Source organism: Micromys minutus (genome assembly GCF_963924665.1).
Source record: "Micromys minutus genome assembly, chromosome: 16".
NCBI classification, from domain to species: domain Eukaryota; kingdom Metazoa; phylum Chordata; class Mammalia; order Rodentia; family Muridae; genus Micromys; species Micromys minutus.
In genome coordinates this window covers 44,720,533-44,747,815 of record NC_137985.1, presented here as the reverse complement: position 1 = coordinate 44,747,815, position 27,283 = coordinate 44,720,533, and the positions used below count along the sequence as shown (strand labels likewise).

Here is a 27,283-nt window from a genome sequence, read left to right as displayed (position 1 = left end):
TTCAGAATTTAGGTTTCTGTGCACATTCTCTGCCTTCTCAGGTTTTTTGTTTTTGTTTTTTTTAAGATTTGTTTCATGTATGTGAGTATTAAGTAGCTGTCTTCAGACATAACAGAAGAGGGCATCAGATCCCATTACAGATGGCTGTGAGTTACCATGTGGTTGCTGGGAATTGAACTCGGGACCTCTGGAAGAGCAGTCAGTGCTCTTAACCACTGAGCCATCTCTCCAGCCTGTAATTGTGTCTCCTTAGTGTAATAGTTTACTTAAGGGTCTTATTGATGCTTCATTTTACTGAATTAGTATACCTAACACAAAATAATTTTCAGTAAGTGTATTTGTTGAAGTAATGAACTTTTAGTTTTTAAATTGTTTTTGTCCTTTTTCTGTAGTAGTTGTTAATTTTATTTGGTGGATGGAACACTTTATTTGTTTCTTCCATTGCTTATATATCCCAGCTATTTTGGTTGTTTGAATTAAGTCTTTAGACTTTTTTCACTACTATCATTGAAAGTGTTCTTTTTATTTCATCTGCTGTTGGTCTAGGCCTCTTTAAATTGTACACCTAGGGCCTGATAAGTGCTATGTCTAAGCTCTGCTAATAGACTATGTCTGTAGCTCCCTTTTTTCCAATTATATATTTTTTATTCATCTGTGTATGTATGTGTGTGTGCCACGCTGTATGTGTGTGGAGGTCAGAGAACAACTTGCCGGCTAAAGTTCTTTCCACCATGTATGACTTAGGGATTGAATTCACACCATCAGACTTGACAGCAAGCAAGCACTGTGGGCCTTCCCTTTAGTGCTTTCTCATGCTAACTGCAGAGTTGAGTCTCTGTAGACTGCTCTTCTCCTAGGCAGCTTAGTCAGTAGGCTTGAGCTTTGTGCTTCTGGGTATTGATTTCCTTATCCTTACTATGCAAATCCTTGTTTATTTCTGCAGATTCAGTTAAAATCATCAGTTCAGAAGGCAGTCTCTTTTCTTTTAAAAAAGAAAATATTCCACATGACTATAATATTTGTTAGTTTACTGCTTTGTGCTATGATCTTTGGAACTTTTGACTCATACAACCATACCTCAGTATATTATGTATCTGCCATTCTTAAAATACTCAAAAATAATAGAAGTAATTTTATTTTCTGTTTTTCAGTTAATCTTTGTTCTAATCCTGAGGACAAGCTTCAGATCTATAGGGATAATTTTGAGAAGGCATACTTGGACTCAACAGAGAGATTTTATAGAACACAGGCACCCTCATATTTACAGCAAAATGGTGTGCAGAATTACATGAAATATGTAAGTCAGAATTCAGTGCATTTTGTAATTTTAACTAGTTTGCTGATAGTCTTAAAATGATTGCTATTTTGCTTCTGGACAGGCAGATGCTAAATTAAAAGAAGAAGAAAAAAGGGCACTCCGATACTTAGAAACAAGACGAGAATGTAACTCCGTTGAAGCAGTAAGTGATGTGATTGTGTACTTTTTGGGACTGCCTAAAGATACATTGCACAGGGACAACAGATATACCAATGATATCACTTCCTGTGTTCCTCTTACTTCAGTGATTGAATGTTTTGCCTGCATGCATGTAAGTGTGCACTGTTTGTGTCTGGGATCTTTGGACATCACATGGTCTCAGATATCTGGAACTTGTGGTTGTAAGTCAACATGTAGATGTTGGGAATTGAACCTGAATTCTCTGGAAGAGTAGACATAACTGCTGAGCCATCTCCAGCCTTCTACACTGCTCTTATATACTCTTCCCAGTTGAGAGAAGTCCATCTGCAAAGGTATCTTACTGTGCACTCTGGCCTTTACTGCATGCCGTGTACAGTATTTCCACTTTAGTCATCCTCCTTAAGTAAGTTGTTTTATTTACATCAAAAACACATGTTCTATACATAGTGGGATTTTACTTAAGACTTTTTTGAGTTCTTCCATCATGATTGATAATCATGCTAATTTTATTCTTTGTTCAAATAGAACACTGAGTCTTTCAACATGTTTTTTCTTGTAGAAGGTTACTTGTTCATTATTCATAGTTAAAGTAATTCTGATACTGGCAAAGAACAGGTAAAAGTTGAGGGTTAATTTAGTGGTTGTTTATAGAGAGTTTTATAGAAATTTGTAGCTAGGCTTGGACTTACTCAGAAGACAGGGGCACTGTATGTTTTTAAAACAGGTATGTCATGATCAGAAGAGAGTACTCTGTTGCACTTCCAGAGGTGGCTGATAACTGTAATGAGATCTGATGCCCTCTTCTGGTGTGTCTGAAGACAGCTACGGTGTACTTATATATAAAATAAATAAATCTTTTTTTTTTTTTTGTTAAACTAGTTGGTCTTCCAGAGGACCCAGGTTCACCTGAACTCACAAGGCAGCTTGCTGCTATTTATAACTTCATTTGCAGGGATTCTGATGCTCTTTCAGACCTCCTTGTGCACCAGGAACGGGAGTGATAGACGTACAGGCAAAACACCCACACACATAAAACAAATAAAAGATACTTGTTAGGAATGTTTGAATGTTTCAAGCTAGAAACTGCCTCATCTACAAGATTCCTTTCATTGAGGCAGTTACTAACTCCTATGTAATTGTCTTATTCTTTTCAATTTGAACTCCCATTTAATTTTCCTTGTAAACCACAATAAGAAGTATCAACATTTTCTGTTTATCTGTATTTACATATGAAGTATCTTATAGGTTTATGTGTATTGTTTGTAATTTATGTGTATGTGTCTGCAACAAAAGTTTTATGGAATAATGATCATTGTTCTGAGGTGTGATATATTCTTTTGTCTTATTTTTGTTTTGTACTGTTTTATGACTTTCTTGGTTTTAGATGGGGTCTTATGATGCAGCACTGACCGGCTTGACCTCATAGAGATCCATGTGCCTGAGTTTTCCAAGTGCTGGGATTTAAGGCGTTTGCTACTATATCTGGAGTTACTGTTCTATAACTTTAAAAAAATTGTTATAGCATGTAAACCTGTCTTTACAACATTTTGATATATAACAGGCTAGATTTTTGGAATCTGAAAATTCTGGATGACCAATAACAACATGTTTATGTGCAGAATGTATTGAAACAGAAGATATTTAAGTGACTGGAGCTTAAGCTTATTTGCTTGTTCAATCCAGAATTTTTGTTTCTTCACATGCTTAAACTTACCTGGTTTTCATGTGGTCCCACTGGGGTAGGTAAGAGTTGGGTGTGGGTTTAGCACAAAGACTCAGCATTAAGAAAGAGCACTGTTTGTTCTTGCAGAGTGCCTTCATAGGTAGTTACAACTAGCTGTAACTTCAGTTCCAGGGAATCTCCTGGCCTCTGATGGCACCAGTCATACACACAGGCAAAACACTCACACCAATAGTATGAAATGAGTGTTTAAAGGAAGGGTGTTGAGTGAGTGTGCTCCGGTCTGTGGTGACATCACTTGCAGGTGGGGCAGAACTTCCTACCATATTGGGCAAGAGGCTGTTAACTGTGTGTGTATTATTTTTGAATGTTCATATATTTTTGGATTATATGTAGAATTAAAATTCTAATACAGATTTCACCAGGTAAGAGAAGTTAGCCAAAGTTTGTTTTGTTTGTGACCTAGGTTCTGTGGTCTTTCCCCTTTGATAATGTAGTATGGTGTATCCATTGATCCATAAATTAAAAGCAATCCTGCATAAAGGTAGATAAAGTCTACTATCACTGTACTTTTCTTTTTTCTGTTCAGCAGTATGATTTGACTCACGAGTGTGCTGTAGAGCTTACAGTAGCTGTTTGCTATGTTTCAGCTCATGGAGTGCTGTGTAAATGCGCTGGTGACCTCATTTAAAGAGACTATTTTAGCAGAGTGCCAAGGCATGATCAAGCGAAATGAAACTGAAAGTAGGTGAAATTTCACAAACCATTTAATAAAATGTCTTAAGCACATCACCGAATTAATTGCTATTGGGTCATTCTTATAGATGAAGGTGCATTTCCTCCTGTATATATCAACACTTACTTTCTTTTCCTTGAAAGCTAAACTGTGCTTTTAAAGGCTAGTATAAGTTGTAGACATACAGTATAGACTAGAACTGGGTATTTGAGTTATGTAAAAGTTGGGTGTATATTTTTATAAAGTAAGAAAATAGTTCAGTTGGCCTGGGGACCTGAGCTCAGCCTCCAAGCACAGGTAGTGCAAGAAAGACTCCCAGATTCTTGTCTGACTTTGATATGTTTAGGGGTTTGCACACATGTATATGCACATGTTCTCACACACACTGGTGCTAAGAAAATAATTTTTAGTATAAAACTTAAAACATGACATGTGAGAAGTCTGGCAGAGCTGGCACACCTTTAACTGGAGCTCCCTGGAGACAGATCTTGAGTTTGAGGCCAGCTTGAACCATAGAGTGAGTTCTAGGACAACCAGGGCTACGTGGAGAAACCCTATTTTGAACACAAACAAACTTTGTTTCAATTTCAGACTAATCATAGCCACAGGACACTTATGAGTATTTCAGACTCTCAAGTCTCTTCAGGATCTTAAGACTGAAGACAGCTGCCATTAGTGCCACACATCCTGAGAGTTAGAGGTGGGTGGGTCTCTGTGAGTTCGAGGCCAGCTGGGCTACAAGGTGAGACCCTATCACAAAAGAAGAAACAGAAGGCCACAGACATTAACCAAGAAAGAAATTTATTCTTAATGGATAAAGTAATTATATGAGTGTGTTGTGTCCTTTCAGAGTTACATTTGATGTTTTCACTGATGGACAAAGTTCCTAATGGGATAGAGCCAATGTTGAAGGATTTGGAGGAGCACATCATAAGTGCTGGCCTAGCAGACATGGTGGCAGCTGCTGAAACCATCACTACTGTAAGTCCCTTCAATGGCAGTGATGCCGAGTATATTTCCAAAGTCACATCTACAATAATTTAAACAGCAAAATAGTGATTGGTAACATCATTCAGATTGACTGTTAAGAAGAATTTTCTCCAAGTTTAAGCCTTAGTCTTTTATTAGAATAGTATTTCCTTTTTTTCTTTTAAAAGCTAATAGGAAAAACATTTTGTTTCCAGGACTCTGAGAAGTATGTGGAGCAATTACTTACGCTGTTTAATAGATTCAGCAAACTGGTCAAAGAAGCTTTTCAGGATGATCCTCGTTTCCTTACTGCAAGAGATAAGGTGATGTTTGTCTTTGTGTGAAAGCCAACATGTTACCATTGACTTAATGAGCAATGGCATTAAGATGGGAACTGGTTTTCTGTAGCGCACACTCTATTACAGTTGGTCTAGTCTTTCTCCCTGAGTCATTGTGAACTAGGATTCAACCAGGAAGCTTCTCCCTCCTTAGTTTTTCCAGGGATGTTATCCTGTGTTTTAAAGGATCCTGCTGGTTGAGTTTTTATTCATTCTCCCTTTAATACCTGCTTTGCTACACTGCTGCTCTCCACAGCTCATCCTAAGCATAGTATATCCCTCCCTCCCTCCCTCCCTCCCTCCCTCCCTCCCTCCTTCCCTCCCTCCCTCCCTCCCTCCTTTCTTCCAATGTTCTGTTTTGGTTTTAGACAGGGTTTTTCTGTGTAGTTATGGCTGACTTGGAACTCACTCTGTAAACAGGCTGGTCTGGAACTCAGATATCTACCTGTCTCTGCCTCTGAGCACTGGGAGTAAAAGCATACACCCACCACTTTATGACTGATACTTAATTCTTCAATATATATTATTTATTTATTTTGGTGGGGGTGGGTAAGAGAGGATGTGTGTATGCTGAGCTGTATTTGAGTAATGAGAGCATCAGGCTTAGTAGCAACTGCCTTTCCCTGTTGGGCTACCTCTGTCTTTCATGTGGAGCTCCTGTGAGAGTTCTTTGTTGTTCACAGGAACATTAACATTGCATCACAGGTGTCTCAGGGAAATGGGAGAACATTTGTGGAGGATGGACACTGGGAAGAAAATGCTGGAAGATTTAGGAGAAAGGATGTGGAACAGAATGTTTAGGAAGTTGGCCAAGGGCAAGTGAAGGTTACCACCTCACTGGAGAATACTGGAAGATAGAATGATGGTGGTTACATTGTGACAAGGAATGTGCTGGAATATTTGAAACAGCCCCTGGGAAAGGGGCTCAGTGGGGTAGCTTAGAGGATGATGAATCATGCCATGTTGTCTTTTCTCTAGAACACTTAAAAGTAGAGGAGAGCCACACACCACATCACACACGCACATGGCACATCTTGTGCCCACCCTACGCCAATAGTAATAGTTTCATTTTTAAAAAATTACTGAGGCAGAAAAAAAGAAGTGCACTGAGGCAAGGTGTGCCAGGAGAGTAGAGCTGGAGTGACTCAATGCTGTGCGTCTCTGCAGTCTTCATGCACTTCCAGCACAGAATGAATGAGAAGTCTGAGAAATATGACTCAGATGGACTTGTATCATTGAGCCTGCAGTTCTATATTTTAAATATTAAATCTTATTCCATTTCTATTTTTTATAGGCATATAAAGCAGTTGTTAATGACGCTACCATATTTAAACTTGAATTGCCTTTGAAGCAGAAAGGGTAAGCTTTTCAACTATTTTTTAAAAAAATAATTAACTTTGGGGAGTTATATTACATGCTACTGGGTGGGCATGGGGCACTGTTTTTCTGATTGGGTTTTACTTGGGCTTGCTTTTAAGCTTAATTGTTATTATTTTGTTTAGTTTTTCAGACAAGGTCTCCAGCCTTGGATGGTTTCAAACCTCATATGTAGCCAGTGAGGACCTTGAACGATTCCTAATCTTTGTCTCTACTTCTGAGTGCTGGGATTATAGATTCAATGCACTGTGCCTGGTTTACTCAGTGCTGGGAATTGAATCCAGGGCTTTCTGTATAATAAGCAAATATACTATCAACCAACTGAGCTGCATCCTTTACCCTTGGTTTTTATGTGTATGAGTGTGTGCCCAGCATCCATATAAGTCAGAAGACGGCCTCAGGTCTCACAAAACTAGAGTAAGAGCTATTTGTGAGCCACCATTGGGTGTTGACAACCAAATCCGGGTCCTTTGGAAGAGCAGTCAGTGCTCCTAACCACTGAGGCACCTCTAAGTTTCATATCCTTTTATACTTATTTCACTCTGTAGTCCTGGCTAGCCCATAACTTATGTAGATCAGACCAGCTTGGCTACTAAAAACCTTAGTCCTCTTCCCTTGCTTGGATTAAAGGCATGTGCCACCACAACTGGCTTTGTCTCTGACTTCTGAGAACATTTATCTACAGAGCCCCCCTTCCATCTCAGAAGTGCTGTTTGCATACCTTACTCTGTTTGGCTTTTGTTGTTATTCTTAAATTTTTGCTACCTGTTAGATTTTCTTTTATCTCCTTGTACCAAAGTATTCTTTTGGAAGTTAGAAAATAGCTTTTGTTCCAAGTCTTTAGAATCTCTGCCTGGTTTTTCTTTATTAGTCACTAAAAGTTTACTATTCTGAAAGAATAGAAAATTACTTTACCATCATGATATAAAGAGGGAAGTCGGTTTTAGTGTAAACTTTGAATTGCCATTTTTAACACATGATCTCTTTGATAGAGCATTTGTCGACCAAGTATAGGCCCTAGTTTGATTTGCAGCTCATAAGGACGCAAACAGGCGAATTGGTGAGGGAATGCGTAGACCATAAAGGCAGAAGAGAGTGACTCGCTGGAGCAGGGAGGGAATCTGTTGGAGCTGGGTAGGGATGCACAAGATGTCAAAATAAAGCCCTTTAGTGAGCCTACAGAATGGTTCAACTGATGACGAGCCAGACGATCTGAGTTCAGACCTAGAGACCCCACAGGGTAGATGAGAGCGATCTCCTGTAAATTGTCCTCTGACTATCACATTACCTACACACATACAAGTAGAGGGATTAATTAAATAAGTAAAAGGAACTCATTACTTTTATATACTAAATTTAAACTGTAAGTTAAAAGGAAAATAAGTCTCTTTATAAAGTGAATTGGTTCATGCTAAGTAAAACTTATAATGGAAACTTAGAATTTGGACTACTAGGGGGCTGGAGAGATGGCTCAGCGGTTAAGATCACTGTCTGCTCTTCCAGAGGTCCTGAGTTCAAATCCCAGCAACTATATCTGTCCTGGGGTCTGATGCTCTCTTCTGCCATGCAGGTATACATACAGAAAGAGCATTCATTTACATAAAGTAAATAAATCTTTAAAAGAATTTGTACTACCAATAAATCTGACTGAGGTACAGCATCCCTTCTTGCAGTTTATAGCTGAAAATTAGTATTTCATAGAAGTTTGGTGTGTATTGTGTTCCTTTAATTTAGAACTCCTTGGAGTACAGTGGGAGGAGGATCTTGAGTTTGAGACTTTATAGATCCTGTCTTCAGTAAGAACACTCCTTTAATCTGAGCACTGTAGAGTCAGAGGCAGGAGAGGATCATTGAATTTGAAGCCAGCCTAGTCTATAAAATGAGTGCTAGGACAGACAAGGCTATACAGAGAAACTGTTTAAAAATAAAAGCAGGGCTGGAGAGATGTCTCAGCGGTTAAGAGCACTGACTGCCCTTCCAGAGGTCCTGAGTTCAATTCCCAGCAACCACATGGTGGCTCACAACCATCTGTGATAGGATCTGAGGCCCTCTTAACCATCTGTAATGAGATCTGATGCCCTCTTCTGGTGACAAAAGACAGTGTCTGAAGACAAGAGAAAGTGTACTCAAAAAAAAAACAAATATTTAAAAAAAAATCAAACAAGTAAACAAACAAGGAAACAAAAATAGTTAAATAATTTGAAAGGAGCAAAGATTTATTGTGTTTTGTCAGCTCATGATGGCAGGGAGGGTGTAGCAGCAGCAGCTTACATCATGACTGATAGGAAATATTGACACCAGGAATGGGCCAAGGAAGATACAGACTTGAAGGATGCCCATGCCTGCACCTGACCTGGTGACCTACTTCCTGAAGGAGGCCATGGCCCAGTAGTCTTCACAGTTTGAATCCATAACAGATGATACAAGAGACTAATCCTAACTGAAAACAGCCTCACAGACACACCCAGCACTATGCTTTACTAACACTTGTGTTTCTCAGTGAAATCAAGTTGGCAATCACAATTAATTTGCCACTAAGAGTAAAGTTGTAGGAGCGTCCAGGTTACTTAGGCACTGGCTTGTGAGGAGAAAGTAAGTGGTTGAAAGCAGGCCCGTGCTTCAGCTGAGAAAAACTGGAATGAGCAGGCAGATCTACAGCACGAGTGTGCACAGGCCGAGCCGCTCAGTTCATGCTTGGATTGAAGTGACCACACAGTGCCATTGCCAACTCTCCATCGCCAGTGCTGTGGAGACAAAGATTATTTTCCAGGCAGATGTTTAGTGATTGTAGTGTTGCAGTAAAAGACAGCTGTTCTTTCTTTTCTAGAGTGGGGTTGAAAACTCAGCCTGAGTCAAAATGCCCTGAGTTGCTTGCCAATTACTGTGACATGTTGTTAAGGAAAACACCGTTAAGCAAAAAGCTAACCTCTGAAGAGATTGAAGCAAAGCTTAAAGAAGTGGTAAGTACATTTTTTATTCCTTTTTTTTTTTTATCAGTAAAGGTTCATTTTCTGTAGTAGGTAAGGAGAACATTTATCCAAATCAATGTCCTCCAACAAAGGAGGCATTTCAGAGTTATGTGGGGACCTATATACATTAATATAGGAACACAGGTCAAGGGAGGACATAGCCCCATAGCATGCTCAGTGCATGAAGTCTAACCAGGAAGGAAATAGACCATGCAGCTTTGGGGCATACCTAGCCAAGGTGTGAATATGTGTGAAACATTGAAATGGGGTGTAGAACAGGAGCGGCCTGCCCGGCTTGTGTCTTTAGAGTGCCATCCAGAAATGGATATGTTCACTTTTCTGTAAAAGTTTAGTTGTGCCAGTAAGGGGAGTATGATCATCCTTTCCAAGGCAGTGCTGTCCTTCTGAGAAGGACAGGTAGCTCTTTACTGTACTTTATGTTCTTACATAAACTACATTGATGGCTCAGTGGAGTAGAGTACTTGCTGCGCATGCATGAGGACCTGAATTCAGATCCCCTGCATTCATAAAAACACCAGAAGCTTTGTGTGCTGGTGTGCAACTGTGACCCAGCCCTGAGGGTGAGCATGTGGTGCCAGAGACAGGTAGAGTACAGGGCTCACTGACTAACCAGTCTTGCTGAACTGGTGAGCTCTAGGTTCAATGGGTAACCCTGTCTTAAAAATTTAAGGTGGACTGGAGAGATGATTTGCAGCACCAACTCCAGTTCTAAAAGGCTTACATGGAGGGACACTCATACACATAAAATATATTAAAAAAATAAGGTGCAGAGAAACAGAGGAAAGTGGCAGATGTCAACCTCTGGCCTCCATAAGACACACATGCAGACTTCACACAGTTAGAAATGTATTTATTTGTAAACATAATAAAGATTTACAGTGTAACACACTTCATAAGGTATCTAGTAATACTTAAAAAAATTTATTCAATACCTTCCTGAAAAGAAAATATCATCTATTTATTCAGATTGCATGTGTGCACATGCCTTTTCCTGCATGTGTGGTATTAGAGATGGCATTGGGGCTTGTACACACTAAACAGGCACTATACTGTTTAATTACATCTCCAGCCCTGTGTTGTTAAGAATGATTCTCTCTAATGTTGCTGGTTGACCTTATCATTATCAACCTGCCTCTTTCTCCTGAGTACTAGAATATAGGTATGCATCTCCTGGCTTTTTTAAATTAATTTTTAATTAAAGTTTTTTTTATTAATTGCTTTATTTACATTCCAAATGTTGTCCCCCCTTTCTGGTCCCCCTCCAAGAGTTCTTCATTTCATCCCTCCTCCTCTTTGCCTCTGAAATGTTGCTCCCTACTCCTCCTTCCCCCTTCCTTGGGGTATCAAGTCTCTACAGGATTAGGCATGTTCTATCCCACTGAATCCAGACAAGGCAGTCCTCTACTACATATGTGCTGGGGGCTATGGACCTGCCCATGTATGCTCTTTGGTTGGTGACTTAGTCTTTGGGAGCTCCCAGGGTTCTGAGTTAGTTGATACTGTTGGTCTTACTATGGGATTGCAATAAGCTCTTTCAGTCCTTCCCCTAACTCTTCCATAGCGATCCTCGACCTCAGTCCAATGGTTGGCTGTAAGTATCAGCGTCTATCTCAGTCAGCTGCTGGTAGAGCTTTTCAGAGGACAGCCATGATAACTAGGCTCCTGTCCGCAAGCACAACATGGCATCAGTGATAGTGTCAGGGTTTAGTGCCTGCCCATGGGATGGATCCCAAGTTGGGCCGGTAACTGGATGTCCTTTTCTTCAATCTCTGCTCCATTTTTGTCCCTGTATTTCTTTTAGTCAGGATCAGTTCAGGGTCAAAAATTTTGAGGGTGGGTTGGGCCCCTCCACTGGAGGTCCTGTCTATCTACTGGAGGTGATCTCTTCAGATTCCCTCTCCCCACTGTTGGGCATTTTTAGCTAAAGTTATCCCTATTGAGTCCAGGAAGCTTCTCACATCTGGGACTTTATAGAGGTCACTTCCCCTCCCTTTCCCTCTCCCTCCTGGCTTTTTTTTTTTTTTTTTTTTTGATGCATTAGTTGATTACAGTCGGATTTCGTTAAAGAACAACAACAACAAAAATAGAGTTTTTGTTTGATTGTAAGAGAGAGACAGACAGATAACTGGGAATACATGAAAATAAGTTTTTATATGCATTGGTATTTTGCTTACATGCATGTCTGTGTGAGGGTGTCATTTTTCCTGAACTGTAGTTACAGACAGTTGGGAGGTGCCCCATGGGTGCTAGGAATTGAGAGGACTGGTGCTCTTAACTGCTGAGCCATCCTTCCAGTTCCTCGGTCGGTCCTCCTGGTTGGTTGTTAGTTATTTAAGCCCAGGAATGCAGAGAGGTAGGTAAAATGAGAGAAACAACACATGAGTACCGGCAGAAATGCCTGGGGAGATAATTGATGTCACAGAAGGGATTAAGATGTGTTGACAGATTAATACTAGTTTTCCTATAAGGTGTCATCACATTTACATACAGGCTAAAAAATTTGGATAAGTAGGAACTAAAAAAAATAATCAGTTGGTTTAAAGTGTCAAGTTCAAAGACTCAGCACAGGTAGGTAAATCTGGGTTTGAAGCCTGCCTGGTGTACTGTACATTCCAGAACATACCTGTCTCAAAAATAAATGGATGATAGAAACAAGATTTGCTGTCAAACAGATTTGCTGTTGAAGCTGCTGTTATTACTAGAATTGGTTTCTCAGATGCGTAATCTAATAGGCCTATGTGTCTGTCTTTGTAAATCTCTTCATCTTTGCTGTTGGGGATATAGAAAGGTCTACATGAAAGAAATGGCTGAGTATATAAGAATTTAACCTTGTCTTCTGTGCAGCTCTTGGTACTTAAATATGTACAAAACAAAGATGTGTTCATGAGGTATCACAAAGCTCATCTTACCCGACGTCTCATATTGGACATCTCTGCTGATAGTGAGATTGAAGAAAACATGGTAGAGTGGCTAAGAGTAAGTACAGCAATTTCTAAAGATTTTCTTGGTGACGTGGTAGAGGACAGGCATAAGGGGTCTGTTAAATGGGCTCCCCAGTGTTTTGTTCCAGTCAGTGCCGGCAGAAGAGGAAACAGAGAACTGCTGGTGTGGTGGGGCTCCCAAAGAGAGCAGTAGGAGGGCAGGTGGAGGGATGAGCAGATGAAGAGAATCAAATTTGGTGGGTGGCAAAAGCCAGAAGAAACAATCCATTTATACTACAGGACAGTCAGATCAGCAGCTTGGTTAGGAGCTGCCCGAGTCCTTGGGGGAGGCACTCATTCTTGGTTTCTACAAAAGATGAATGGGAAAAAAAGAAGAAAGAAAAAGGAAAGGATGTGACTGCTGCTGGGTGTGGTGGTATTGTAGACAAAAGGGAGACACAGCCAGAGGCAGACATACCTGGAAGAGTCCAAAGTGGTCATGACCCTGAGCCAGGGAGGAGAAGGGAGATACGGGTGCCAGGTGTAGCAGTCAGGAGGCCAAAGAGGAAGGTAACCAAAATGTCTGCAATAGGGGGCAGGGCATGCCCTTCATGCCCTTTAAAGAGTAGGAGCTCAGGGAGATAGGAGAACTCAGAGGCTTGGTCTGCTTTTATATGTTAAATGGGCATCTCAGCTGGTGGTTCTGGGATAGTTGGCAGGAGTCTGTCTGTTCTCTCCTTCTACCTTGGCAGGGATTAATAAACCCAAAAGATGAGTCTTTTCAACAAGCACATTTACCTGATGAGTTATCTCATTTGCTTAAGTGGGTTTTTTTTTATGTTTCTTTTATTGATATAGCATATGATTGATATGTAATGTATGCTAAAAATGTTTTGGTATTGCTATTAATGTCAGACAGGTTCATTTTATAAGAATGTATAGTCAACGGCTGGAGAGATGGCTCAGTGGTTAAGAGTACTGACTGCTCTTCCACAGGTCCTGAGTTCAAATCCTAGCAACCACATGGTGGCTCACAACCTGGAATCTGATGCCCTCTTCTGGTGTGTCTGATGACAGCTACAGTGTGCTTATATATAATAAATACATAAATAAATCTTTTTTTAAAAAAAGAATATATAGTCAAATATATAAATAGTATCTAATAATGTAACTTCTTAATTGATTTTAATCCTGCTTTCTTTATATTGTTGTACTTTGATTTTCCCCCACTCTCAGTTTTAACTGATTTTACTTAAGTAGTATCCAGGACAAAACAGCAACCCTTTTACTATGTCTTTGATAATAAATATTTAACTAGAAATATTTGTAAATAAATAGTAACCATTGTAATATTTTAAGAAGCTGGGAGTGGTGGTTCATAACTGTAAATTAAGAAAGTAGAGGCTTAGAGGACCATCATCCTCTAATCTGTCAAGGTTGTCCTGAATAAATGTGTTCTCACTAGTCAATGGCCAAGCTCAGAGACCCTTAGGCATGCTATGACAGAGCTATACCAGTGACATTCTTCTGTCATTTTGTCCTGGCTTGTGGATGGAGGAGTTACAGGTGTAGGTTGCAGTCCATCCAAATGCATTTGTTACAGTGTCAAAGTAGTTGAGTTGGGAGCTGATTGTATCTGCATTGTGGTAACTGAAATCCATGCGTACTGGAATTGAACACAGCTTAGAGTGCCGAAACTACGATTTATTTTCTATGAAACATGGAATAGTATTACACTATATATAATTATTTTGTTTGTCTTTGTTTTTATAGGAAGTTGGTATGCCAGCAGATTATGTGAACAAGCTTGCTAGAATGTTTCAGGACATAAAAGTATCTGAAGACTTGAACCAAGCTTTTAAAGAAATGCACAAAAATAATAAGTTGGCATTACCAGGTATTATTTATAATTATATATAAGTGTATTTTTCAGCTTAAATAAGAATACTTCTTTTTAATAAAATCTTCTTTCTTAAATAAGATTTTTTTTACCAAATTTTAACTTGTCTCACAATATTTATAATTTCTGATTTTCTTACCTGCAGCCGATTCAGTTAATATAAAGATTTTGAATGCTGGTGCTTGGTCTAGAAGCTCTGAGAAAGTCTTTGTCTCACTTCCTACTGAACTGGAGGACTTGATACCTGAAGTAGAAGAATTTTACAAAAAAAATCATAGTGGTAGAAAATTGCATTGGCATCATCTCATGTCAAATGGAATCGTAAGTAGACTGCTGTCAGTTTGGGTGTGAGTGAAGAGATGTTTCGGTGGTTAGGAACCTGCTTTTTCAGAGAACCTGCATTCAATTCCAGGCAACCACATGGCCACTCACACATTTATAACTTCAGTCCCAAAGGGATTTGATGCCCTCTTGGCCTCTATAGGCACTACACATATGTGGTATGTGGGCATATATGCAAACAAAACGCCCACACATGGAAAATAAAGTAGAAAACAAAAAGGTAAGAACAAGAACAGTGGCTCTGCCCCTAGCTTTCAGGAATGTGGTTTTCAGTCAGTGTGGTGCTTACCAAAAAAAAAAAAAAAATGCCCTTGGCTGTAGAATCCAGTCTGATCCCTCACTCTCCATCTGTCTTCCTGCAACAAGGAAGGGAAAGGAGGAGACATTTCTCATCTCCTTTTCCCATGGTATCTTATGTGCATTTACTAGGTATTGGAGTGACCTTCATGAACTAATGCGTTACTTACTGGAGCCCATTATCTATTACAGATAACATTTAAAAATGAAGTAGGTCAGTATGACTTGGAAGTGACCACGTTTCAGTTGGCTGTGTTGTTTGCATGGAACCAGAGGCCTAGAGAGAAAATCAGCTTTGAAAATCTAAAACTTGCAACGGAACTCCCTGATGCTGAACTTAGAAGGACTTTATGGGTTTGTTTTATTCTCTTGTTTGTTGTGTCACATAGCTGGGAACATGTGAGTGGCTTCTAAAATGGGGTATCTGGTGTCGAGAGTTAAATCAGGGGCCTGGTACATATTAGGCATATATTCTACCACGGAACTACATACCTAAGCTACTGTAGACTTTTTTAAATTCATGACACTCTAAATATGACTTTCAATACAAAAATGCACAATATTGAGGAATTTATAAAAAAAAAAAACACTATGAAAAGAGGCTAATTACCAAAGTAGAAAAGGAAAGAGGAAGAGAAGAGGGAGAAGTTAAGATGATGTTAAATGTGCTTAAGGAGTCCCAACAAGGACACATACTACAGTTAATTTTTTAAATTTTCTTTTGTAAAGATTTATTAATTTTACGTATGTGAGTGCACTTTGATCTCTTCAGACACACAAGAAGAAGGCATTGGATTCCATTATAGATGGTTGTGAGCCACCATGTGGTTGCTGGGATTTGAATTCCGGACCTCTGGAAGAGCAGCCAGTGCTCTTAACCACTGAGCCATCTCTCCAGACCTATACTTAATATTTATAATGAAAGTATGTTCAAGATATTTATTGTCAAATAATGAAGTTCTTCTCAGTTTATAAACTGTGCTAATGATATTCTTGATTATAACTGCATTTAATTCTGACTGTAATATGAACTCCAGAATAAACTGTTTCCATTGGACAAAGTGCCTACATATTACTGTCCTAATTGCTTGCATCACTATGTTTTAAGAGAGCATTTATTGCTTTCTCTGAGCCAGCTCTTTTCTTCCCCTCTTCATTATGCATTTACATTGTCACATGCTCAGAAGTACTACATAGAAGTTGGAATTGTGATTTTGTACATTTGTACATACGTAGTTTACTGCACGAGTTTGGGTTGTAGATTGTCTAGAATTCATTCTTGCATGTGTGGGAGAGTTGAACCTATCACTCCCTATAACTTACTGTGTTGATTTCTTTTTCTTCATAGTCGTTAGTAGCTTTTCCTAAGCTCAAACGGCAAGTTTTACTGTATGACCCTCAAGTCAACTCACCCAAAGATTTTACAGAGGGCACTCTCTTCTCAGTGAACCAGGACTTCAGTTTAATGTAAGTAACCTCATGCTGCTTGATTTAAAATGAAGAGTACTGTGTTCTGTTTCAGTGCTTTGTTTTATTAAAGTGGTTATCTGTCCTATGTGATGTTAAGAACAGTAATTACTGCCATGCCAATCAAGACCCTCATGCCCCAGCTTCCCGCACTAGGGTTACACTAATTGCTGACCAAGTGCCACCATAGTAGGCACAGGGATTACTTAAAGTGCAGTTGTATGTTGTTGTTTTAACAGCAGGCAGCTCTGGATGTTTGTTTCGAGAATACTTCTAAAACTTCAGATATCGCACTATATTAACTATTTAACACTTTCATTTTTTGGTAGAAAAAATGCAAAAGTACAGAAAAGGGGAAAAATCAATTTGATTGGACGCTTACAGCTCACCACAGAGCGAATGAGAGAAGAAGAAAATGAAGGAATAGTCCAGCTAAGAATATTAAGAACCCAGGTTTGTATGGGGGGAAAGAATGTCAACATTTTTTAAAGCTTCTTTGGGAAAAACAAACAAACATTCCTAATTGGATACTTAAAAAAAATATCAATGTTTAAAAAAAAAAGAAATGTAATGAGTCCTTAGGAAACTTGCTTTATTTAGAACTAAAAAGCATGATTTGATATATTTTCCTTTGAAAAATGTGTTAAAATTAAGATTATGATGGCTTCTGAACATGATTAAAAATATTTATTACTAGAAAGTTAAGATTGCTCAGTTAGTAAAAATATTTGACACCAAGCTGACAACTTGCCCTGTCCTGGGGACCCACATGGTGGAAGGAGAGAGCAGATTCCTTAAGAAAGTCGTTCTCTTCATCTCCACTACACGAAAATAAATACGACATAGTGCGAAAAAATATAGCTGGTGAGGTCACTCAGTAGGTAACGTGATTGATGACCAGAGTTCAAGTCCAGAACCTACTCAGTGCAAGGAAGAAACCAGCCCACAGGTGTCCTCTGCCCTTTGCATGTGGAGAGCAGTGCTGTCCTGTGGGCACACATGTACGTGTGCACAAACACATTTTCAAAAAATGTATTGCAAACTGATGGTTATTTTATTCTAGGAAAAAAAATCTTTGAACAGGATGATTGTTTTCTATCTTTACAGTTTTCATTTAATATTATTCAAATTCTGACCAGTGCAATACAGTTAGAAGCATAAAGAAAGATGAAAGGTTTTTATGGCCCTACAATCTTCACATTCTTAGGTGAACAAACTTACTTTTGTTTTTTGATTTTTTTTTTGTTTTTTGTTTTTTTGGTTTTTTTTTGGTTTTTATTTTTTTGTTTTTTGATGTAAAACCCTATTTATATAAATCTTATCATTGGATGAGATGAGATGACCCATCAGGTAACAGAATCTTGGTGATCTGAGTTTGATCCCAGGAAGCCACTTACAGATGTGTGGAGTGAGTTTCAGGACAGCCAGGGCCACACAGAGAAACAAACCCAGCCTCAAAAATACCAGCCCAACAAGCAACAAGATGGAAAGAGAGAGCTGATTTTAGAATGCTGACTTCCACATTCCTGCTTTGCATGTACTTGTAAACATGTAACATATAATGTACATACAATGATACATTTAAAAACCTATTGTAAGAAAACTTACATAAAAAGCCTTGTAACAGGACTTATTGTCTGGTATCAGTGAAAAGACTGTCATACCTGCACAGGAAAGTTGGAAAGTTGGAGGAATTTCATCCTGCTGAATATTATCGGGGTCCCGAGCCTATGCGCATTTTATTATCAGGTGTTACACAGTGTCCACAGGAAATCAGTTCAAGGGTTTCCTGCAGGTCCCAGAATCTCAGTGCTCACATCTCCTGTGTAAAATGTGTAGTATTTGATAAAATATGCCCCCTACGTATTTTATACCATATATTTAAATAATCTCTAGGTCATCATAGCACGTAATACAGCACAAACTCTGTGTCACCGCACTATGTTGTTTAGCAGGCAGTCTTAAAATTTATGTGTATAATACAGACGCAGCTGTCATAGGTCTAATCACATTTTTGCGGTTGTTTGTCGGTTATTTTGCTTTGTTTGTTTGGTTTCATATTGAGAAAGAGTTTCTCTGTGTAGTCTTGGTTGTCCTGGAACTCACTTTGTGGACCAGATAGAGAGCTGACGGGGACTGAAGGCCTGGGCCACGGTGATTGGCTCCTAATTGTATTGTTCCTTCAGTCTGTGCATATGGAGCTCATAAATACAGAAATATAGAATTTCTCTTCACATTTCCTTTATAAAAATTCTACTCTCAACTAAGGCACCTTGTTACTTTTAATTGCCTAAAGAAAGCTAAAATTTAATGATTACAGTAAGTCTACTTTGCAGGTAACGTTATTGCCAACTTCTGTGTAGCTTAAAAATCACCAAGAGTATATTGATAATATTGACTTAGGTGAAAAATGTTTATTTCTTTAGAAGCATTTAAATGTCAAAAACATGATTTAAATCAATAAATGTAAAAGTAGGATCTGTGGTAAATATGGCTGTCGCTTTATTAGTCTAGTGAATAGGCAGAGAAGTGTTTATTGATTTTTAACACTAGATACCATGCATGTCTTCTGTTACAGAAAGATACACATTAATGTTAGAGGCAGATTTGTGTAGGTGGACTGTTATGTCTCACTATATGTGTGTGTATAGGTCAGAGCACAACTTTTAAGAATTGATCCTATTTTTTCACCATGTTGATCCTAGGGGTTGAACTCTGGTCATCAGACCTGTTGGCAAACAAACGCCTTTACTGACTGAGCTATCTACTGACCACCATCTGCAACTCCAGTTCCAGGGCATCCGATGTTTTTTTTTTCCCTAGCCTTTTCAGGCATCAGACATGTATGTGGTACAAAGTCATACAAGGAGACAGACATTCAGATGCATTATTAATTTTTATAAAACAGTAGATTATATGTTAATTTTGGCTTCCTTTACTTTTAAAATCTTTGTAATAAGTGTAATGGAAAAAATGTAGTTGCTGAGTAAGTCTCCAGGTGAATACCTAGGGTGCTGCTGTGCATTGTGGTTGGTGTTAGAAGATAATATAGGAAACTTACTGGTTTGCTTGGCTCAAAGTGGTTGAGTGTATTAATGTACTTTAATTTTATTTTATTTTCTCTTAGGAAGCCATCATACAAATAATGAAAATGAGAAAGAAAATTAGCAATGCTCAGCTGCAGACTGAACTAGTAGAAATTTTGAAAAACATGTTCTTACCACAGAAGAAAATGATAAAAGAGCAAATCGAATGGCTGATCGAGCACAAGTACATCAGGAGGGATGAGGCCGACATCAACACCTTCATATACATGGCGTAGCTGAGCTCCGCCTGCTGCAGCCACACATCTGGAGCATCTGGGCAGAAATTGTCCCAGTCTGAGCTGGAGGAAGGTTTATTTGGACTTTGATTACATAAATATTAAACTCTGCCTTACCTTACAAAACGACTATATTTTGCCAGTCACGTTAGTTAGCATGGTGGCATTCCCTTCATGTTGCACACTCTGTAACAGCATGCTGTTTTGTGGAGAACATTGCATTCATGAAGAGCCCATTATGAACTTTCAGAGTCAACTCAATTTTTACCCACCTAGAGAAATAACATTTTGGAAGGGCGATAGTGGGGTTCTTTGGCTTCTTTTATCCTCTTTAAAGGAATATACTTGCACAAGGAAGGATTTTCAGATATTCATGCACTGAGAAATGCTGGGGGTGTTTTGTTTGTTTGGGTTTTTGGGTTTTTTTGGGGTTTTTTTGTTTGTTTGTTTGTTTTTTTTCTAATGCAATTAAAGCTAGAGGCAGCACTCAGCTTCTTTTGATGCAAAGAGTGAATTGTCAACACTGGTGGGCAGAGGCAGGCGCACTTGAGGACAGTGTGCCAGTGTCATTGTTTGTCAAACACTGCTTTCACTTTAGTGACTGGATCTTAATGGTATTAAATATTTCTACCTTACAAATCCTGATTTTCATCGAGCAGGAGAGTGCTGTTTAGTTATTTGTTGTTAAGCGATAAAGATTTGGGATTTTCTTTTTAAACCTTGTGTGGCTGGAGAGCTTGTTTTGAAAACATGAAGTTTATAATGAATGTTGCTTCATTTAAAGAATTTGTAGGTATGGCTACCTTGATGGCAAACATCAGAATCTCGAAGCAAACATGTTAAGTGTGTTACTAATACACTTAATACTTATGCACCAATATTTATTATACTGTACCTAAATTTGTTGGAAACAGTGCAGAGATATTCTGATAAGTACAGTGAGAGAATTGCTTTCTTAACCTGTAGCATAGATTTTTGGTGATTGAAAGTGTTGTGATTAGGGATTTACCACCTCAGTTTTCTGGAAAGACATTCTCTATTTAAAAGTAATAACTACCCACCACTTAGGAAGAGAGGTGAGATTACCACCTGCAACCTGAAAAGCACTCAGAGTTGTTAGTCTTAACATGAACAGTAACCTTGCCAAATATGTACATATATATTTATATATTTTAAAAATAAACATTTTTAAAATGTTCAGAGGGCAACACCTACCTTGCTCCTCTCATTAATCCAGAGTGGTGACTCAGGACTTCACAGAGCAGTGGAAAGTTAGAAACTGAGGACCCAAGCAACTGAAGTGAATTATGCCCCAGCAGGAAAAAATGGCTCCCTGTGGATTTTTACTCATTGTGGTGCACGTTTCAAGTTTTCTTGCAAACTTTAGAACTTTTGATGTTAAGTAGTATTTGGAAGTATGGCTCTGACGCTAGCAGAAAATGGAGTGTTGAGAAGCATACAGTATTATTCTGTCGCCACAGTGGGCTGTGGCTCTGCCTGCTGCTCAGCATCTGTGAGCTCCTTGCTGGAAAGAAGTAAGGCATATATATGTTAGATGTTTAAGGTTTTGAGATGATGGAAGTGCATGTGTGCTTGCCGTCTGCCCTGCAGCTCTGAGCTGACGTGGGGCAGATAATAGCAAACTCAATGCTTGCTGGTCTACAACATGGATGATGGTGTATCCAGAGTTCAGAGGGATAGTTTTTTAAGGACTGTGGCCCTTCTGTTTAATAGCTTGGTGTTGGTAAATATTCCTGCCCCAATACCAGAATGCCAAAGGAAGAAACAATCAAGGGAAAGATTTTAGGCCATTTCTTAATGTTTAAGATTTGTCATTTTAAACCATAATTTGTTTCTTAGAACATCTTTGAAATTTCTAATCACTTTGGTCATTTAAGAATGAGAGCTGTGATGTTTTGATTTCTAAAGGCAAACCTAATGCAAAGTGGGTAACACTAAATCCATAGCAAAGTTTTTTATTAAATTTTTATAAATTTTTTAATAGTTAATTATGTCCTAATTGTATTTTGGGGAATGAGCAGCAGTAAATACCACAGACTTAACAGTTTTCATCCTTTTTTTAGAATATATATACAAAAGTGTAACTACTTTTTGGTGTTTATCAAAACGATTTAGTTGACAAGGTGCCTATACCATTGTTGAGATTTTCTTTAAGTCTTTTATGAATAGATTTGATAATTTAAAAAATCCTGAAACAGATCTTAAGCAGGAGTTTCCTGAAGGTCCAGAACCACTGACAGTGTTCCCCATCTGACCTCTCTCCTCCCTGCAGACTTTATATTCTTGCTGTCTGAGCAGGGCTAAATGTCACAGGTGAGGGGACGGAAAGCCCAGCTTCCCACTCGCTGCCAGAGAGGCATTTTTAAATGAATGGTGTGGCAGGCTTTTTTGAGCATTTTTATCTACCTAAGGTGGTGCCATCTGTAAAAGCTAACCTGTCGCCTTCTCATGGAAACAGGGTACAGATTCACCCAGTGGAAAGGGTAGACTTACAGACAGACGTGAGGCCATCATCACTCTCATCATTTCCCAAGGATCCTCAACTAGTTCTGAAGTCTCCCAAGTTTTACAATCAATGGAGGAGATCCCTGCGTTTACCAGCCTGTTCATTGAAAGCTCTTAGGCTTTGTGCATAAATATTAAAGTCTCCAAAAAGTGAAACGCTAATCCTTTTTTTTAACTCTTTATTAAATTGAATATGATATCATTAGCTCTGCTCCAAGGGCAAATTTCTCAAATTCAATCTGGGTGAAAGATTTCTAGTTTACAGAAAGATTTGCTATGATAAACTCAAGCTGGCTCTTCTGTTCTTGTGTGAATGACTTGGATGCTGCCACAAGTTTTCCAGAGGTCACAGTTATGAGAGAAACATTGTTGGAGAGCGTTCCTGTCATCTACACTGTGTGTGGTCTGGAGTTCCTAAGGTGTAGTCTCTCGTCATGACCTGTACAGCTTTGAATGTGCACCACCACATACTGAGATGACACTGCACAGTTTTCCACAGTCGCAGTTTCTGTATGCAGTAGGCTGAAATATTTTGATGAACTGCTTAATTTTTGGATTTTATTTTTTAAGTTGTATAATTTATTTTCTTGCAAAATAAAAGTGTAATATAAAACATTTCATCTATCCAGAAAATCTTGATGTTCTACCATAAAGGTTTTACAACAGTTAAAATTTTTGGCACACCAGGGCAGTACTGTACCTTTAATCCCAGCATTCCAGAGGCGGAGGCGGAGGGTCTCTGAGGTCGAGATCAGCCCGGTGTATTGGTGCTCCAGGCCAGCTGGGGAGGGCTGCATCTTCCCTGCTTGGGGAGGGGGGGTAGCTGACTGTTCAGGCCCAGCTCCAGACTAACATGGGGAAGCATAGTGAGACCGTCTAAATGAAAAACATTTTGTTATGTGCTGGGATATGATAGTAAATTTTAGCCACCATATAGACCAGAAATAAGACATGACAGTTGGGTGAATAAATACATAGCTTCCTAAAGGCTGGAACTTCTGCCTTCACTGGGATTGGGGGAGCTGAGGAATAGGTAGGTGTGACTGGGAATTGAAGCTACAAAAAAGCATGAGGTTAACCTGAGCCAAACCAAGATTAATAATTAAGCTTAGATTTTCGGCTTCTTGCACAAGTGCATTTCAAAGCTTTGGCAGTCAAACCCAAGGCATTTTGATAATATCTTAATGAGGAGAGCACACCCCCGCCACCCAAGGAAACAGGCTTTGCAGTGAGCTACATTAATTAGGAAGCTAACTTCCTTGTTAAGAGCCCAGAATCATACAGACAAGAATGGCATTTAGAGGCAGGCGACTGTGAAAGAGCTGGGTGTGTCTAGGATAGACTTTGCATGAGATAAATGTAGGTCACCGACAGTAGGTTTTATTAACTAGTATAATGTGTAGTAACACTTGTGACAACCCAGCATTGGGACGAGAAAGCAGCAGAATCGTGAGCTCCTTCCTCCATAGCTATGCAAGGAGATGACAAAGCTAAAGGACTGGCAGGATGGCTCAGTGGGTAAAGGCCTTTGTTGTGAAGCTTGGTGACAGATGTTCAGTCCTCACAACACATGTTGAAATGGGAAGGAGAATCTACCTACGCAGTTCTCATGTGACTCCACAAACGCACTGCAGCACGTGTGCCACAAAGACTAATGACACACATTTCATGCTTTTGGAAAATGGGATTTATGGATAGAAGACCTGTCTATTTGTACATAAAGTCATTCCTAAAGAATATAAAGATGACACCCTTCACCAGACAACAGACTCCTGGTACTATCCAGTATGCTAGACTAATGTTAATCTGTTTTTGTGAAACATAGATCTCTACATAGTCCTGGCTGCTCTGGGACTCACTATGCACTGGCTGTAAACTTACATGAAGAGAGTCACCTGCCTCTGCCTCCTGAGTGCTGTGATAAAATGTGTGTGCTACAACACCTGGGATAAAATGTGTGTGCTACAACACCTGTCTTAAGTTTTGTTTTTTTTTCACAAAATTTTGAGGGGCTGGTGACTGAACAGTTAACAGCATTTGCTGCCTTTTCATAGGTCCTGGGTTTAATTCCCAGCACCCACCTGGTGGCTCACAACCATCTGTAACTCCAGTTTCAACGATCCTATGCCCTTTTCCACCAGACATACATTTGGAGGATAGATATGCATGCAGGCAAAACACTCATATCTTTATTTTAACCACAGAGGTCTCCTATGGTGAACTTCAAGGTCTTAGAAAAATAACAATGTCGAAATCACAAGAATCAGGGCAAAAATCAAATGGAGAAGCTGGACAGGTGTTACATGCCTAGACTCCCAGTACAGGGGAGGCTGAGGCAGAAATATCACTGCAAGGACAAGGCTAGCCTGGTCTACAGTGAGTTCCAGGCCAATTAGGACTATGCAACAAACAGACCTAAAGAAAAAAAAAAAAAAAAAGAAAAGAAAAGAAAAACAAATTAATAAAATTAGAGCTGAAAAGAAGTACTACAATAAACACTAGTGTTAGGACCACTTTGAAAGCTTATATTCCATCAAATTAGAAAATCTAGAAAATTTTAGTTTATAGACAACTATGACCTGCTAAAGCTAAACCAAAAGGACAAATGTAATAATGAGATTGAAGTAGTAAGGAATAAGGTCTTTGGGGCTGGAGAGATGGCTCAGCAGTTAAGAGCACTGACTGCTCTTCCAGAGGTCCTGTAATGAGATCTGATGCCCTCTTCTGGTGTGCCTGAGGACAGTTACAGTGTACTTATATAGAATAAATAAATAAATCTTTTTTAAAAAAGGAATAGGATCTTTGTATCTGTGTAGCCCTGGCTGTCCTGGAACTGGCATCGTAGGCCAGGCTGTCCTCGAACTCAGATCAACCTCTCAAATGCTGCAATTAAAGGTGTTAACCACCATGCCCAGCATAGATGACTCAGTGGGTGAAGGAGCTTGCTACCAATCCTGCAGCCTGAGTTTGGTCCCAGGGTACTATGTTATGAAAAGCGCCTACTCCAGCAAGTTTTCTTCATCTCCACATTTGTGCTGTCGGACATTCATCTCTTTGACAATTAAACACACTCCAAGACAACAGAAAGCCCCAAAAGAACAACACAAAACAAAAACCATGTTGGAGATGTGTAGGCTTCTTATACAAACCCATTCCAACACTTTGGCAATCACTCAAGGCATTTTGATACAGTGAGTATTTTAATGAGGAAGGCACACCCCCACCATCCAAGGACGCAGTAGGCTTCATAGAGAAGATGTAGCTTAGTAGAATACTTTCCTAGATTATATGAAGCCCTGGGTTCAATACCCACCTGTGTTCCCAGCAATCTAAAGGCAGTGGTGGGAGGAGTATAAATTCAAGTTCATCTTTGAGTAACTAGTGGGGCTGAGAGCATCCTAGGCTATATGAGACTCTGCCTTGAAAAACAAAACAAAATCAGTGGGGCTTATGTCTCAGCAGTCAAAAATACCAGCAGCTCTTAGAAAGGACCTATGTTCAGTTCTCAAAACACACATGACAGTTCCCAACTGCCTGGATTTTATTCTCTTGTTTTTGGAGACAACAGGGTTTTTCTATGTAGCCCTGGCTGTAGACCAGGATGGCCTTGAACTCAGAGATCTGCCTGCCTCTGACTCCCAGTGCTAGAATTAAAGGCATGCGCCAACAACATTCAGGCCCAACTCTGAGCTTTCCAGGGGTTTTGATGCCCTCTACTGCCCTCTTTAGGTACCTGCATGCACTTGGTGCATATACACAAAAGTAAGAGCACACACACACACTACAAACTTTATACTGAAAGGAGCTGGGAAGATGACTCAAAGTGCAAATTGCATGCTTCACAAGTGAGAGTTTAGATCATCAACACCCACATAAAAAGGCATGGTGGCTTTTGATGGTGTTCCCAGTGCTATGGATGGGGTTGGAAGAGAAGGAACAGAGACAGTGGCTTATTTAGCCAGCCATTCTAGTGAGCTCCAAGTGCAAGGTTAGATCAACTCTGTCTCACAAAACAAACAAACAGCAGAGAACCAGAGAGGGAGTTATCTGAGGTTGACCCTTGGTCTGCACAGGGATACACACCATTACATAAAGCAGGTTGGCTTGAAGTAAATTGTTCAGTGTGTATGTTGTGGTGCCTTTTGTTTTACATAAAGGAAAATTAATGTTACAAGTCAGATCTGCTATCCCCAACTGACGATTCAAAGTCAGCAAAGGGGCTGAACATAGTGCTGTTGATTCCAGCACTAAGGAGGCAAAGACAGGCAGATGGATCTCTATGAATTCAAAGCCATCCTGAGCAACACAGTGAATTCCAGGATAGCCAGAGCTACACAGCGGGACCCTATCTAAATACTAACCAAACAAACAACCCCCAACTAACCTTAGCGATAGGTTCCACAAATACAAGAATTATCACTTAACTAATATCAGTTAATGCATAGAGGATTTTTGTTTAGTTATAATTTTTCGGAGACAGGGTCTCCGTTTGTGGTTGTAGTTATACGGGGACTCTCTAGGTGGACAAGGCTGGCCTCGAAATCACAGAGATTCACCTGCCTCTTTCCTGAGTGTGTGCCGCCGCACCCCAGCCTACAGGGAGTTTCCCTGCAAATTGATGTAATGTTATTACTACTCAGTGAAGTTTAGATAGCAATATGTATTTTACTTAGCATCCTACTGGAAAACAAGTTCAAAATTCTCTTAACATAAGCAATTGGTTTATTTGTATTATAAATGAATATGATTGGAATTGCTGGAAACATTTACCAATATCCTTTGTCTGGGTAAATACAGTCACACCGTCAGGCGCCGCAGAGTGAATGGAAAGTCCTAGACTGTAGGGAAACAACAGGCAGCAAGCGGTTTAGGCTGCACACCAGCCAGGTCTCATGCCACGTGGTCATTAGTCCTTTTTTTTTTTTTTTTTTTTTTTTTTTTTTTTTTTTTGTCCAGGG

General features: G+C 39.4%; 1 protein-coding gene across 1 annotated transcript in view; it reads left to right on the top strand.

The window, feature by feature from the left end:
- CUL5 (cullin 5) overlaps positions 1-22,940 on the top strand; it is a 40,196-nt gene extending 17,256 nt beyond the window's left edge. Inside the window, exons 6-19 of the mRNA XM_080930671.1 lie at positions 1,152-1,297; positions 1,380-1,460; positions 3,791-3,884; positions 4,727-4,857; positions 5,061-5,168; positions 6,478-6,542; positions 9,388-9,520; positions 12,395-12,526; positions 14,245-14,368; positions 14,517-14,692; positions 15,203-15,364; positions 16,359-16,477; positions 16,807-16,930; positions 19,605-22,940. Coding sequence (XP_080786797.1) covers positions 1,152-1,297; positions 1,380-1,460; positions 3,791-3,884; positions 4,727-4,857; positions 5,061-5,168; positions 6,478-6,542; positions 9,388-9,520; positions 12,395-12,526; positions 14,245-14,368; positions 14,517-14,692; positions 15,203-15,364; positions 16,359-16,477; positions 16,807-16,930; positions 19,605-19,799 — 1,790 coding nt within the window. The 3' untranslated portion in view covers positions 19,800-22,940. The remainder of the gene's footprint in view (positions 1-1,151; positions 1,298-1,379; positions 1,461-3,790; positions 3,885-4,726; positions 4,858-5,060; positions 5,169-6,477; positions 6,543-9,387; positions 9,521-12,394; positions 12,527-14,244; positions 14,369-14,516; positions 14,693-15,202; positions 15,365-16,358; positions 16,478-16,806; positions 16,931-19,604) is intronic.
- Positions 22,941-27,283: the final 4,343 nt, after the last annotated feature.